General features: G+C 54.8%; 1 protein-coding gene and 2 long non-coding RNA genes across 3 annotated transcripts in view; 1 reads left to right on the top strand and 2 right to left on the bottom strand.

Moving 5' to 3' along the window:
- Positions 1-16,229, bottom strand: part of LOC311426422 — a 566,016-nt gene that overhangs the window by 236,090 nt on the left and 313,697 nt on the right. The window lies entirely within an intron of this gene.
- Positions 1-16,229, bottom strand: part of LOC311426404 — a 103,195-nt gene that overhangs the window by 61,613 nt on the left and 25,353 nt on the right. The gene's annotated exons all lie outside the window — the stretch shown is intronic.
- Positions 6,800-9,246, top strand: LOC311426565 (uncharacterized protein). Its single transcript, XM_084502993.1, has 2 exons — positions 6,800-6,868; positions 7,353-9,246. Exon 2 carries the CDS (start codon positions 7,632-7,634, stop codon positions 7,812-7,814), a length of 183 nt encoding a protein of 60 aa, XP_084359119.1. The 5' UTR covers positions 6,800-6,868; positions 7,353-7,631; the 3' UTR covers positions 7,815-9,246.

Genomic DNA, 16,229 nt, shown 5'->3' on the forward strand with positions numbered 1-16,229 from the left:
TAGCCGAGGCCCATAGCGTGATTTCCGCTTGCTTACATCGCAGACCACGCGCTACTGCCCATCAAGGGAGGGGCTCCACCTTTCCGTACAGCGCGACATCTTCCGGCCGCCGGACCCTAACTACCCACATTTCCCCCTTCCCTATGCACAACCAAATTAGCTAGAATATAACAATCTAAAAAACAATTCTGATAACAATCTTAAGAGGTAGACATCATAACTTAGATAAAAAACATAAGGCACAATAACCATGAGAAAACTAGGAGGTAACTGGTAACCCTGAGTAAATACACTCTTAAAGTAGTTGTTGGTGTTCTACCAACATAATGTAAACTTTCTCTAACCAACTTTTAACAAACGACACAAGCTTATTTAGTATACAAGGTCCAAAGATAAGATCACACAAAGGCATCGCAGCCCCCCGCCCACGGAGGCCGCTTCACTGTTGTCTGGATTCTGCCAGTGTGGAACTCTCAGGCTTAGACAGGACGCTTGCTGACTTATTGGCTTCTCTTGTCACCGGGGTATACGGATTACGGGGGCGTCCGATGATCCGTTCCTGTGAACAGAAACTCACAGTTTTCATTAGTTTTGTTCTGAAGGTCCAGTTTGATGGACTTAATCGGACACCATTTGACTCTGCCCTCTTTTTTGATTGCAGCATACCCTCGCCCTGTCAGAACTAATTTCCACCCTTGTTCCCATTCTCCCAGATCATTTCTAACTATAACTGACGGGCCTTCTTCTAGGGCTCGAGTGGCCCAATGTTTTTGGATGGGGCTATTCACCTCCTCTCCCCTGGGGAATTGACTTAGTGCTAACAAAGCGGTCGCTAGCAAGCGTGCTTGGTCTCCTGAGGGAACGGTGGTGGTAAGACCTTCTGTTTTTGCTAATACCTCTAACTTAGATTTCAGAGTTTGATTCGCTCGTTCGACTATGGCTTGTCCTGTACTATTATATGGGATGCCGTATATTAGAGTAATACCCCATTTCTGAGCGAATGCCTGGGCTGATTTGGACACAAAATTCGAACCATTGTCCATTTTGATCTGATTAGGGATGCCAAGCCACGCCATGGCTGTCAGCCAATGTTGGATGGTTGCTTTGGAGTCGGCCTTAAGGTGTTGTGTGGCTACGATCACTCCGCTATATGTGTCTACGGTTACCGCTAGCCACGCTCGAGGTCTCAGCAACTGACAGAGCGTAAAACCCGTCTGCCACACCTCAAAGGCTTTGAGACCTCTGGGGTTGACTCCACTGGACCATAGTGGTGCTTTTTGACAGTGGGGACACGTAGCTACTATGTGTTTCACGTCGGTGGTCGAAATCCCACATCTCTTAGCTAGTGCTTTAGCTCCAATGTGGAGGGACTCATGTAACTGGCGGGCATCTTTTAGTGTCCATAATCCTTTTGCAGCGGCGTCTGCTTTGTCGTTACCGATTTGGTAAAACCCTTTGATTGGGTTGTGGCTGTTGACGTGGATGACCGATACGGTGCCTTTTCGGGAGAAAAGTGCTTCTTCTAGCATTAGAGAGATCGTGGATGTTGACACGCCGGGCCCCGACATGGCTAAGCAAAGTTTGGCTACGAACATTGAATCGGTCACTATGTTGATGTATTCCATTGGGAACAGTCCACAGGCTAGTACTACGGCCGTCGCTTCTAATTGCTGGACTGAAAGCGCACAATCGGTCATTTTAATGCTGTGCCATTCTCCTCCCGATTGCCATACTGCCGCTGCGGTTGAGGTTGCTGAGGATGCATCTGTGAAGACCGTTGGTCCCCGTTGGGGCCGGTCCATGATCTTCCGTAGGAGGTCGATGTTGACAATTTTCAGCATTTGAGCCCAAGGGGGCTTAATAGCGTATTGAACTTCTCCGCGAAATCCGGCAAGGGCTATGGCTAGAGATTCTGACATTGCTACTGATTGTGGTAGCAGCTGTTTACGAAAGGGTAGATATATTGTGGCAGGTTCGATACCTAGGTGTCTTAGGGCGAGTTTTCAGCCTTTCATGATGAGGTTACTAAGGCACTCGACTCCTGGAGAGAATGCGTGTGACGGTTTTCCTAGGACTATCCACTGTATTGGTTGAACTTTTTGAGGGGGGCCCTGGGCTAGTGCCCCTACTCCTCCCCTTTCCGTGAAGTATACATACAGATCAAGGGGTTCATTTGGGTTCCACCTGGTGAGTGTGCTTGATGATACTTGTCGTTTGATAAAATCGAGAGAGTTCATTGCTTCTGTCGTCAGAGTCTTTTGCTCCCATGGGTTTTTTCCTTTTAAAAGATCATACAGGGGAGCCATGGTTTCGGGAGGAATCAGGACAATATTGCGGAGCCATTGTAAGGATCCCTCTAATTGTTGCATATCATGGAGCGTTTTGATGTCCCGACGGATTTTTATCTGAGGGGGGGGTTATGTAAGAACTTGTGATCCCCACTCCCAAAAAACTTACACATGGTCCTTTTTTAATTTTCACGCTCACGATTTCAAACCCGTTTGTTTTTAGAGTTTCTGAGACTGTTGACACTAGTTGGTCCACTTGACTTCCTGAAGGCACAGCAATCAGGATATCGTCCATGTATTGGATGATAGTCACCAATGTGGTGGATGGCAAATGGCGTTTATTGTCGAGTCACATGGTGTTATATAGCCGAGGCCCACAACGTCACTTCCGCTTGCTTACGTCACAGACCACGTAGGGAGGGGCTGCCCATCAAGGGAGGGGCTCCACATTTCCGTACAGCGCAATATCTTCCGGACGCCGGACCCTAACTACCCACACCTCGATCCCCAGGAGCCTGGATATCAGGCTCCAGGTTCTTTCGATGCCTTCTGGGTTGAGACACTTAAAACAGAATCCCAGGCCCATATGAAGAGGAAGCAGGATGGAGGAAGGGGAGCTGGCAACCCAGAAAAGCACCATTGCGCCAGTGGAGGGCACGGGGAGCCTGGTGTGAAGTCCTGAGACACTTGGGTAGTTTGGGGAAGTTATGGAAATGAGCCAACTGCTGTAGCTGGAAAGCTGCTGCTGAACACAGGGCCTTGCAGAGCTGTTACGGGCAGGCAGGAGAAGTTACTGTTCCAAACGGACATAATTGTAGCTGTCTAAAATTGTGTTTCGCTGAGTTTCCGTGTCAGAGGCTGCCAGGCTGTACTCCATAGCCTGCAGTTCAGGGATGAGATGGGAAGACAGTAGTTATCTCTCGGAGCGAGGACTGTTGGTGTCTTGTTGAGACCAAACAAGCATCTGTTTGCCAAGCGGGAATGAGGCGAGGTGGAGGCGGCTCTGCTGTGGCACGAGGGCGAGCTTGGACTCCCAGCTGCCACCTGCACGGCTCCTGTACGTGCACGGTGTGGTGCTGGGCTGTCGGCCACTTCAGCTGTGCCTGGCAGGTCATCTTCTGCCGATCCCTTCAGGTGGCCCAGGGGCCTGGATGCAGGACTGCAGGGACACTGTGTGCAGGTCGCCCCTTTCTGTCCTCTCAGCTCCTCTTCGGAGCTACTGGTTGCACCTCTGACAAAGTGGCACAGGTCAACTAATGTCATAACTGACCTGAAGCCCTCTAGGCCAGGGCAAGTGTGCTGGGGTGGTGGTAACGGTGAGCTTCAAAGGACATTCGTTTCCCCTTTCCGTTCCTTTATGATGTGTAAAGATGGGTTTAAAATAAAGTTTCCTCTTCCTGTAGTGTGAAGTTCTTCATGTCTTCCTCGTCACACTGGGGGACACTTGTAAGCAGTGCTGACAGGGCTGGGGCTGCGGCTATGGGCTTTTTGTCTCTTGTGACTAAGCAGACCCTGGTGCTGGAGGAAGATTTTTTTTTTCCTCCCTTTGCTATTCACCTTCCATAACCAAGGAAAGGTTGTCTTCTGGGAAACTTTTTGCTCTTTATTTTAAACTGACTGTGTTATAAATGAAGTCTCAACTCAATCTGAATTTAGTAATATTTATAAAAGGAATATTTCTAAAAGGCAAGTAAACAGTGCTGGGTGTGTGGGGAGTCTACACTCTAGAACATGCACACACAAACATCAAACATTCTAAATATACAGAACATTGCTTTTACATGCTAAACCCAAGTATGCCCATACATATGTACAACCAGGAAAGGTAACAAACAATCCTTTAAGTTTCATGACTTAACAGTCTCCATTTTCCATTCCTTTTCCTGATTACAAACAAAACTCTCCATTTTCCATTCCTTTTGAACAATATGTCTTGCTTTAAGTTGTCAAGCAACTCGGTCTTCAGGCCTTATGTATCCCGTTCTTCCCGGATTGAAGAAAAGCATATCCATTTCCTTTTCAAGGCCAATAGGCCTGGGTCAAAAGGCACGTCCAGGTCAACAGGGGGCGTAACAGCAAAAGCCTTCGATGGCTGTAGCAGCAGAGGGGCCCATGGCGTAGCAGTCGGATCAGTAAAGGAGCCCGCAGCTCCCTCACTATCTGGCAAACCACACGTGTCTGACTGTGGTCCCACATGTCTTTTTAAAGCCTCAAAAATTGCTCGCCAGGTGCCAAGCAATCCCATGCAACCTTGTCGTTTTTAGTTGCAGAGTCCCACACCTTGACATCAATTTGGTTCCATGTTTCAGGCTCATAAACTGTCCGATTGTTAAGAAGGAGAATAAACTGTAAGGTTACCAGGACAGTCTTTGTTCCTAAGGACGTATGATTCCCCATAATGCGCAACTGCTTACCAGCGAGGGGCAGTTGCATGCGCGGGTCCGCTTCTCTCAGCTCGAGCTTCTCTCCAGCTCCAGTGCGCATATTTCCAGCGACTTTCTGTACGAGCTTCTCTGAGCAGTTTGCTGAGTCTGGACGAACCTATCTTCATGAGGCAATCAAAGTGCCTGTTCCCGTTCTGGTCTCCCTTCTGCCAGCCTGTTCCTCTTCACTTCTTTTTCCTGCTTCTTTATTGATGTAACTTCATCGTGCTGCCTTTTTTTATCTTGAGGGCAGGCTACCGTCTTATACACTTCTCTCCACAGCAGTTCTTTTCAAAACAACTTTTCATTGGTCTAATAGCTTCAAATGTAACAACAACAGCAAACACCCAGAAACATCCATGCCTTAACGGCTGGAGAACAAGAGAACCATCTGGAGAACAAGAAACCGGAGACTGCATGGAGTCTCCTGAATCACTCTTCTTTGTTCCCTCTAAACTCTTTTATATTCCTGATGGCCTCGTCGTTAAGCGTCTAATGTTATCTCAACCACGGGGCTTTCCAACCCCCATGGCCACATTCCCAAATCTCCCCCTTCTTTATTACTATCAACCATTTTCTTGACACGAATTACCACTCCATATATAACAACACGAATTATTATGCCATATATCACAGAATCACAGAATTTTCTAGGTTGGAAGAGACCTCAAGGTCATCGAGTCCAACCTCTGACCTAACACTAACAGTCCCCACTAAACCATACCCCTAAGCTCTTAGGGGTATGGTTTATATCACAGGCTAGAAGTGCAATCTCAAAAATGCTCAGCCTAAACGCCAGGGAATTCAGGGAAGGATGGAGCGGCAGAGCTCTCACTCAAGCCCCCAAGTGTCCTCTCTGCTCCCCCTGCTGTGGGACTGCCAGTGTTCCCCTGCTCAGAGCCTGATGGCTACTTTGTGGGGCACCACTGGCATCACACCAAGCAGCATGCTTGTTTACTGCTAAAAATCCCTCAACGTAGAGCTGGCTCCTAAAATAGCCAGTGTAACCCTCCCTTGTGGCGGTAGCATACTCAGTGCCTTCTAATCATCACAGCAAAGTGACTTTGGTTTTGTTTTGCAGTTTGGAAATTGCCTTTGGATGTCAGCTCCTTCTGGGGTGCTGCAGCCCCCCGAATCCTCTGCTGGCAGGCAGAAGGGGTCCCCAGCTCACCTGTGGGTCTGCTCCTCTGCCCCAGCTGCATCTTCCCCAGATGGGAAGGGTGCCTGTCTTGCTCCATGTGCCAGGACATGCCAGGCCCTGCACCCTCCTTTTGTCACCTGTGCTATGCCCCAAAAACTGGGGGCTTTCCAGGAACCCCCCAGCCTCAGGCCATCCCAGCTGAGTGCCACCTCTGCTGGGTGCCACCCCGGTGTCCTTCCCAGTGCCTGCATGGTGCCGGCCCATGCCAGGTGTCAGTGGCCTCCACGTGGAAGTCCTGGCCTTGCCCGTGAGGCTGCTGCTGCCTCCATCCTTAGGCACTCGGTGTCCCCCATCACCTGCCCCACAGTGCCTGCGCCCCCGGCTCTGTGCATGGTGTCTGTGTGCCCCGGCAGCCTGGTCACAGGGTCCCTGTATACATGGGGCTGGCGTGTGTGTGTGTGTGTGTGCATGTGTGTGCATGCAAGCATGTATGTGCATGTGTGTGAGCATCTATGCACATGTCCATCTGCATGCAAATGCTCATGCAGTCCTGTGTGTGCATGCACGTGCAAATGTATGTGTGCAAACGTATGCATGCATATGCATGTATGTGTGGGTGTGCAAACGTGTGTACACACACTGGAGTGCATGCATGTGTGTGAAGGTGTGCAAAGGTGCATGCACGTGCCTATGTGCATGCATGTGCGTGTTCAACCGCGTGCGCACACGCCGCTGTGCACACTCCTGTCCGCACGCCGCAATAGCGGCGGGGCTGGCGGGAGGTGGAGTGGCCAGCGAGGAAGGGGGCGTGGTCAGCCCCGAGGGGGCGAGGCCGAGGGAAGGGCACCGGCGGGAGCCGCCCCCGGTGGCGGCGGGAGGTAGCGGCAGCGCGCGGGGCTGCGGCACCTCCGGGCGGCTCCGCGCCGGCACCGGCAACCCCGGAACCCCCGGACCTGGGCAACCGCGGGGTCCCGGCGGTTCGCGGGGCGGAGCGGAGCGGAGCGGAGCGGAGGCAGGTAACGCCGGGGCCCCGGGACGGGAGGGAGGCTCCGGCGAGACCTGTTGCTGCCGCCCGGTGCTCTCCGGGGCTCTCCTTCGGCTGTGGGATCCGCACCGGGGGCTGGGGGCACCTCCCTTTCCCCCGGAGTTCCGGGGGGGCTCACTCCGTTTTGGGGTGCGGGGCCCGGGAGGGAGAAGCACACGGAGGGCGGCCGGGGGCCGGCAGCACGGTCGAGGCTGCCCGGGAGGGAGGCTGGGGACAGAATTTGGGGCCAGGAGGGCCCCCGGGACACCTCCGGCTCCGTCACCCCGACCCTGCCCCGGGATGGAGGGAAGCAGCCAGGGAGTGCCCGTGGGGGCTACAAGGGGCTCCCCAAATGGCAACCTCCATTCCCCTTGAGATACGATAGGGCTGGGGCTTTGCAGGAGGCAGCTGCCACCTCCCCCAGGGGGCTCGGGCACCCCTGGTGCTGGCGGTGACAGTGACTTTCTCCCTTCCAGATCCACGAGGGAGAAGACATGGCCTCGCAGCACTGTCAGAGAGGAAGCCTTGGGAAAGCTCTGAGCCTCCCCCAGTGAAGCCGAGGTCACAGCTCCTGGATGCCCAGCCGTGTCAGGGGTGACGCCATCCTGCTGCCTGCCTGACCCCCGGGCTGTCCCGCTGGCAGCACCACAGCGGTCCCCTCTGTCCTCCGCCAATGCCCCTGGGCGGAGGCTGCATCGGTGTCCCAAGTGTGGGGCCAAGCCAGGGGTCCCACTTCTCCCCACAGGGCAGCGGCGATGGGGGTGGCTCTCTCCACTGGAGCAGTTGTTGCAATTTCTTTCAACTGCATCATCGCATTGCTCATCCTCATCCTCTTCCTCATCCTCTGCAAGGCCTTCAGGACCCCGTCGTGCCCCAAGAAGGGCCCCCCCTCTGATGCAGATGAGGCAAAGAACAAGAAGTACCTGCTGCAGCCCTGAGCCGTGCAGGCAGGCGGTGCTGGGGGGCTCAGGGACGTGGGCACCTGGCTGTGCTGAAGGAGTTGTGCTTACCTGGACATAGTGTCCATGCCGAGATGGAGGTGCTGGCCAAGCAGGGTGGGAGCAGAGGGGATGCTGAGCTGTTTGCAGGGGCATGACATGGGGCAGAGCCCTTCACCTTTGTGGTCCTGGTGCATGGATGCCCTGCGGATGCCTGTGGTGACTGTGAGGACGGAGACACAGCAGCTGGGGATGTGCTGCTGGGACATGCTTGGCCCCTGCAGCCAGCAAGTGTGGCGGGAGCCATGCCCTCGAGCACACCCCATATTCAGGGCTGGCCTGTGGGCTCCTCCGTGGTGCTGGTGGCCTGGGTTTGGGCCCTTCCACCTGGGGGGCTTCCCCTGGGGACAACGGCATGTGGAGATTCAGCCACCAGCTCCTCATTGCATCGCAGACCTGAATGGGGCTGGCTGGGGGCTCAGAGAGGGGAGGTGATGGGGCTGGCGCTATTGAGATGGCTGCCTGCGGTGGCACCATGCCTGGGGGCACCCCAGCAGCCCCAGCCCAACAGCTGCAGGGGTGTTACTGGGGTGGGTGCTGGGGTGGCCCTGGGGTGCAGGAGGCAGCTAGCACGCACCTGCCCCAGCAGCTGGCTGGGTTTGGTGAGCCATGGGGGTGCAGAGGGCCACTTGGGCTGTACGTTTGTCTCCGGTCTGTCCCCTCCAGTTAGTCCCCTCCAGCGTTAGCACTGACACTGCCAGAAGAACACCCTCCTTGCTGGGCACCTATCCCTGCCTGCCCTACACCTGCCCAGATGCCAGCCAAGGCCAGCCAGCCCATAGGCAGGGGACATGTCCCCATCCCTGGTGCTGTCCTCTGCGAGAGCAGCCTGGAGTGGTGTTTTGCAGGGGGATCGGGGCTGTCCAAGTGCCCTTTGCAGTGACAGGCGCCTCCTGGTGTGCTGCCTCAGCTGGGGACCTGCATGTGCCAGTGGCACCTCCCTGTGTCCTACTGCTGCCTGCCTGAGTCCCCACGGAGTATTTCAGAGTTGGAATGACCGGCCAAACAGCACTGAAGGGTCTTCCAGCCCTGATGCTTGGGAACAGGGGATCAGCCTGGTCCCCCTTCTCCAGGGCCACGGTGGTTCTGTAGTGAGGGATGCTTGGTCTGGTTTGTCCCCAAGCCTGACGGCTGCTTCCTCTATCCTGCCTGTGGGTTTTGGAGTGGCTACTAGAGTGGAGCAATAGCCAGCAATAGCCCCGGGGCACCTGGTCCCTGCTGGCACAGCTGCTGCAATAAGGGGCTGGAGAGGTGGGCTGTGCCAGGGGGACGCAAGCTGGGGTCTTCGTGTAGGCCTAGCGAAGCTCCTGGTTCCTTCCCTTGTCAGGTGTAGCTAACATCCCTTTGCAGTCATGTTTTTACTAGACTAATAAACCAGTTGTAGGACTCAGGAGGCGTCTCTGAGCTCTGCCCTGTGCCCGCTGCAGCGTGGGAACAATCAGGGAGGTCACGGGGAGGCCTCGTGTCCTGCCCACAGCTATGTGTGGGTGTCCTGGGGCTGGTGGCCAATGTCCCTGCAGGGCTGTGGGTGCTTTGCTGGGCAGCTGTGACAAGGAGGGGCTCGTCCCGCACCCTTCTGTGGCTTTGAAATGCTGGGTGACAAACCTGGCTGGGCTGGAGCATGTGGCTGTCAGCAGCGAGCAGCCCCAGCCCTGGTGCTGGTGGCACTGAAGTTTCCAACCAATGTCCTTAAGTTACAGGGTGCAGGACACTGGCAGGGGACGTGGGCCAGCCAAGCAGATGGAGGACACCCACCACTGCCCATGGACTGTGTGCCGCTGGTCCCCACTCCCGGTGGCTGTGTGCAAGGCTCCAGCGGTGACAGTCTTGTCACCGCTCATCAGCATGCACTGAGGCCACCGCAGCTTCTGCTGCCACCACAGCCACATAGCAGCTAATCCCTCTGCTGCAACATGCCAGAGCAGCAGGAGGGCTCTGCAAAGCCTGGCACCTGGCTGTGCCCGTGGCCATTGGCTGGGCAGAGGTGTCCGAGCCTCCGAGTGAGCTCCTTGGTGCGGGTGGCCAGCAGTCGCTGCGATGCCCTGGTCTGAGTGAGGGCACTCTGAGGCACAAACTGAGGCACGTCCCTCTGCCACTGCAGTGTGAGATCCCCAGACACCTCCTGGCCACCCCAAAATAATGGGACCCAAATGTGGCTGATGCCATGCTTGGCCACCACTTGTGGTGGAACCAGCCAAGCTCAGGGGCAGTGCCAGCATAGCTAGGGTGGCACAGGCTGGGCCATGGGGCTGCAACCTCAGGGTTTTACTGGGGCTGGAGGCACCAGCCCTCTCCTGCCTCTGCAGGGCTCTCAATAGGTGTGAGCACGGACACAGGTGGGGAAGACCTGAGGGCTGCATGGCTCCAGGGGCCTGAGCACAGCGAGGGGCTGCTGTCCTCAGGGATAATGGCACACTGCCAGCCTTTCAGTGGCTCTCTATTTGTCTGGGCACAGAGACAAAGTGCTCCCGCTCTGCAAAGAGCAGGCGGAGCAGGGCCCACAGCTCGCATGCCAGGCAGCTGCTGGTCAAAGCAGGGTTTGTTCACCTGCTTGCGGGGCCTGGCACAGCCGTCGCTCCCATTGCTCACTTCCCAGCCATGCTATCTGGCGCTCTCACCAGGTTCAGCAGCTTGTCCAGCTTCGCGATTTCCACCTCTGGGCCCTTCTTCACCTCCTGGCCTTTCTTCTCCTGCGGGCAGAGCACGCGAGGCAGAGCTGTGAGCTAGGAGGGAAGCTGGGGGTGCTGTGTCCCGGCTCTTGGCCCTCATGGGGGGCTGATCCATGGAGCGATGCACCTGCATGTCCCTGTATTTTAAACCCAAAGTGACAGTAGCCCCCCTGGGCTGAGGGATGCAGTAAGGAGAGGTGTCCTACCATGTCATGCTCTGGGAGCAAGGCAGACACAGGAGCAGGGTTCGGTACTTTTGTACCCAAACCCCTCTCCCCAGGAGGAAGGTGGGTGCTGAGAGACCCTACCCCAGAGAAGTGAGCCAGGGCTCCCAGACAGGCTGTCAGCTCCCCACAGAGCCTCCCACAGGACAGCATGTCCCTGTGCTCAGAGGTGACAAATAAAAACATCCCTAAAACTCCTCCGAGACATTTCAGCACTTGCAGCACGCAGCCGGGCGAGCTGTGGCACCACAAAGCTCTCCTTGCTGCACACCCTGTGCTGCTTTGGCACACGGGCACAACGGGTGCTGCACGTAGGCATTGCACGATGCTGTGCCAACCCGACGCATGCCTCAGCACGGGTTACACGGGACAAGCTGTTCCCGCAGTCTGCCAGCACCTGTCCTGGGGTGCTAGAGCAAACCACCACCAACACCCGAGGAGAAAGCACTTAGCATGAGGGAAATAAGGCTGCCCGGCTCAGCCCACGCTTGCTTGGGAGCTGCAGGAGTTTCCAGGCCTGGGGGGGGGGGGGTGAAACGACAAAGTCCCTGCCACAGATGACAGTGCCACCTAAAGCTTTGGGATGAGCAAGCCTTCCTGCTGGGGACTTTGGAAAAAGTGATAACTGGTTTTGTGCTCTCCAGAGTCATATCATTACACACACAAACACAACAGAGGGATTTTTCTATCTTCTGTCAGCCCACAGAGCCTCCAGCAGCTGAGCATTTACTTGGAGGGATACTGCTCCCTCCCAGGCAGCATCTGCCCAGTCCCATGGCTGGGCACTGCCCTCTGCTGTCAGCCTTCCCCTTGGCTAGCCTTCGGGCTCTTGCTTTCCCCTTGGATTCGGGGTCCTTGCTCCAGGGATGTGAAGCTTGCCTGTGAGCACCCCAGAAATCAGGTGCCACACGTGGATAAGTGAGGGACTGGTAAAGGGGAGTCAGGCATCCTTACACACAAGCTGGAGAGGTGACACAGGTCCCCAAGCTTGTGACACAGCAAGGGGGAATATCACCAGCTGGGTTTTGGGGGCAGAAAGCCCTGTTCCTGCTCCTGGCAGCCCCAAAATGTGGCTGCTGTGTGGGGATGCTCTGTGGAGGCCAAGGGAGCCGTGCACGGTGCCCAAGCAAGGCAGCTGCCTGCTTGGGCACCCCACTTAGAAAAGTGCAGTTCTCCTCTCGCTCAATCAGTTCCTCTGATGGCCACCAGTGCAGTGATTACAAACATGCTTCTTCCTTCAGGTCTGGGAAAAAAAATGCTGGGCACAACAAAGAGAAAATTGTGCATGGAGATGCATGGAGCTGCTCTGTCTTTCTCTAGCAAAAGTGGGCTGTGTTTTTAAAGGCAGCAGGAGTTTGCCCTTGCTGGAAGAGAGCTGGGACAGTCTGGATATGCACACAAGGACATGCAGCTTCTCAAGACCCCTCTCCAAGCAGATGATGGAGACAACAGGAGAGGTGCCTGAAGACTGGAGGATAGCCAATGTCACTCCGGTCTTCCAGAAGGGCAAGAAGGAGGATCCGGGAAACTACAGGCCAGTCAGTCTCACCTCTGTCCCTGGAAAGGTGTTGGAACAGCTTGTTCTGGATGCCATCTCCAAGCAATTGGAAGAGAAGAAGGTTATGAGGAGTAGTCCGCATGGATTCACCAAGGGGAAGTCGTGCTCGACCGACCTCGTTGCCTTCTATGATGGCATCACCAGCTGGGTAGACGTGGGGAGAGCAGTGGATGTCATCTACCTTGACTTTAGCAAGGCTTTCAATACTGTCTCTCATGACATCCTGATAGCAAAGCTGAGAAAGTGTGGGATAGAGGAGTGGACAGTGAGGTGGGTTGAGAACTGGCTGACTGGCCAAGCTCAGAGGGTGGTGATCAGCAGCGCAGAGTCTGGCTGGAGACCTGTGACTAGCGGTGTTCCCCGGGGGTCGGTGCTGGGTCCGGTCTTGTTCAACATCTTCATCGACGACCTTGATGAGGGAATAGTGTCTGCCCTCAGCAAGTATGCCGATGACACAAAGCTGGGAGGGGTGGCTGACACGCCAGAAGGCTGTGCTGCCATTCAGCGAGACCTGGACCGGCTGGAGAGCTGGTCAGGAAGAAACCAAATGAGGTTTAACAAGAGCAAGTGTAGAGTCCTGCACCTGGGAAGGAACAACCCGAAGTATCAGTACAGGCTGGGGGACGACCTGCTGGAGAGGAGCTCTGAGAAGGACCTGAGGGTCCTAGTGGACGACAGGTTGACCATGAGCCAGCAGTGTGCCCTGGTGGCCAAGAGGGCCAATGGGATCCTGGCATGCATTAAAAGGGAGTGTGGCCAGCAGGTCAAGGGAGGTGATCTTCCCCCTCTACTCTGCCCTGGTCAGGCCTCACCTGGGGTACTGTGTCCAGTTCTGGGCTCCCCGGTACAGAAAAGACAGGGATCTCCTGGAAAGAGTCCAGGGGAGGGCCACAAAGATGATACAGGGCCTGGAGCATCTTCCCTATGAAGAAAGGCTGAGAGACCTGGGTCTGTTCAGCCTGGAGAAGAGAAGACTGAGATTTATTCACCAATGTGTATAAATACCTGAGGTGTGGGAGGCAGAGGGATTTGGCCAACCTCTTTTCAGTGGTTTGTGGGGACAGGAAAAGGGGTAATGGCCACAAGAAGGAGCACAGGAAGTTCCGCACCAACATGCGAAAGAATGTCGTCACAGTGAGGTTGACTGGAGCACTGGAACAGGCTGCCCAGGGAGGTTGTGGAGTCTCCTTCTCTGGAGATATTTAAGGCCCATCTAGATGCCTGGGCAGCCTGTCAGCCAGTCCTGATGTTCTCATGCAAATGCTTCTCTGTCATTGACAGACTCTGTCATTGACAGATTCTGAAGGGCAGAGGAGTCCAGGAAGGCTGGGTGCTCTTCAAGAGGGAAATCTTAATGGCGCAGGAGCGGTCTGTCCCCACGTGCCCAAAGACGAGCTGGCGTGGAAGAAGTCCAGCCTGGCTCAACAGAGAGTTGCAGCTTGAGCTTAGGAGAAAAAAGAGGGTTTACAATCTTTGGAAAAAAGGGCGGGCCACTCGGGAGGACTATAAGGATGTTGCGAGGCAGTGCAGGGACAAAATTAGAAAGGCCAAAGCTCATCTGGAGCTCAATCTGGCTACTGCCGTCAAAGACAACAAAAAATATTTTTACAAATACATCAACGCAAAATGGAGGACTAAGGAGAATCTCCAGCCTTTACTGGATGCGGGGGGGAAATTAGTTACAAAAGATGAGGAAAAGGTGGAGGTGCTTAATGCCTTCTTTGCCTCAGTCTTTAGCGGCAATACTGGTTGTTCTTTGGATACCCAGTACCCTGAGCTGGTGGAAGGGGATGGGGTGCAGAATGTGGCCCTCAGTATCCATGAGGAAATGGTTGGCGACCTGCTACGGCACTTGGATGTGCACAAGTCGATGGGGCCAGATGGGATCCACCCGAGGGTACTGAGAGAACTGGCAGAGGAGCTGGCCAAGCCGCTTACCATCATTTATCAGCAGTCCTGGCTATCGGGGGAGGTCCCAGTTGACTGGCGGCTAGCAAATGTGATGCCCATCTACAAGAAGGGCCGGAGGGCAGACCCGGGAAACTACAGGCCTGTCAGTTTGACCTCAGTGCCAGGGAAGCTCATGGAGCAGATTATCTTGAGAGTCATCACGCGGCACTTGCAGGGCAAGCAGGCGATCAGGCCCAGTCAGCATGGGTTTAAGAAAGGCAGGTCCTGCTTGACGAACCTGATCTCCTTCTATGACAAAGTGACGCACTTGGTGGATGAGGGAAAGGCTGTGGATGTGGTCTACCTTGACTTCAGCAAGGCTTTTGACACCGTTCCCCACAGCATTCTCCTCAAGAAACTGGCTGCTCATGGCTTGGACAGGCGCACGCTTCGTTATGTTAGAAACTGGCTGGATAGCCGGGCCCAAAGAGTCGTGGTGAATGGAGTCAAATCCAGTTGGAGGCCGGTCACTAGTGGCATTCCCCAGGGCTCGGTGCTGGGGCCAGTCCTCTTTAATATCTTCATCGATGATCTGGACGAGGGCATTGAGTGTACCCTCAGTAAGTTTGCAGATGACACCAAGTTAGGTGCGTGTGTCGATCTGCTCGAGGGTAGGAAGGCTCTGCAGGAGGATCTGGATAGGCTGCACCGATGGGCTGAGGTCAACTGCATGAAGTTCAACAAGGCCAAGTGCCGGGTCCTGCCCTTGGGGCGCAGTAACCCCAAGCAGAGGTACAGGCTGGGAGAGGAATGGTTGGAAAGATGCCTGGCAGAGAAGGACCTGGGAGTATTGGTTGATAGTCGGCTGAATATGAGCCAGCAGTGTGCTCAGGTGGCCAAGAAGGCCAACAGCATCCTGGCTTGCATAAGAAGCAGTGTGGCCAGCAGGGCTAGGGAAGCGATTGTCCCCCTGTACTCAGCTCTGGTGAGGCCGCACCTCGAGTACTGTGTTCAGTTTTGGGCCCCTCGCTACAAGAAGGACATGGAGGTGCTCGAGCGAGTCCAGAGAAGGGCGACGAAGCTGGTGAGGGGTCTGGAGAACAAGTCCTACGAGGAGCGGCTGAGGAATCTGGGCTTGTTCAGCCTGGAGAAAAGGAGGCTCAGGGGCGACCCTATTGCTCTGTATAGATACCTTAAAGGAGGCTGTAGCGAGGTGGGGTTGGTGTGTTCTCCCACATGCCTGGTGACAGGGTGAGGGGGAATGGGCTAAAGTTGCACCAGGGGAGTTTTAGGTTGGATGTTAGGAAGAATTTCTTTACCGAAAGGGTTGTTAGACATTGGAACAGGCTGCCCAGGGAAGTGGTTGAGTCACCATCCCTGGAAGTCTTCAAAAGATGTTTAGATGTAGAGCTTAGGGATATGGTTTAGTGGGGACTGTTAGCATTAGGTCAGAGGTTGGACTCGATGATCTTGAGGTCTCTTCCAAACTAGAAATTCTGTGATTCTGTGATTCTGTGGCATACACGCAGCTGCTTCTCTGCAGCTTGAGCGACAGGACAAGGGGTAATGGCCACAAGAAGGAGCACAGGAAGTTCCGCACCAACATGCAAAAGAATGTCTTCACAGTGAGGTTGACTGGAGCACTGGAACAGGCTGCCCAGGAAGGTTGTGGAGTCTCCTCCTCTGGAGATATTTAAGGCCCGTCTAGATGCCTACCTGGGCAGCCTGTCAGCCAGTCCTGATGTTCTCATGCAAATGCTTCTCTGTCATTGACATTCACGCAGCCGATTCTCTGCAGCTTGAGCGACAGCAGGATTTCCTTGTGTCTCTTCAGGGCTGGCTAATTGTGCAGTAGCCCAAGAGCACAGAGCTCAAGCAGTGCTGGAGGAATTCAGCATTGAGCACTGCTGGGCAGTTTGGCCCCCTGATATGGGGGCACACACAAATAAGCTCGAATCTCATAAAAAACTGACCTGCAGCTTGATGGCTTTGCTTCCTCTGAGGTCTGTAAATG

The sequence above is a fragment of the Aythya ferina genome, assembly GCF_964211825.1.
Source record: "Aythya ferina genome assembly, chromosome: W".
Lineage (NCBI taxonomy): Eukaryota > Metazoa > Chordata > Aves > Anseriformes > Anatidae > Aythya > Aythya ferina.

Excerpts from the sequence above, each read along its gene's own strand:
- LOC311426565 (XM_084502993.1), top strand. The coding sequence starts at position 7,632 with ATGGGGGTGGCTCTCTCCACTGGAGCAGTTGTTGCAATTTCTTTCAAC.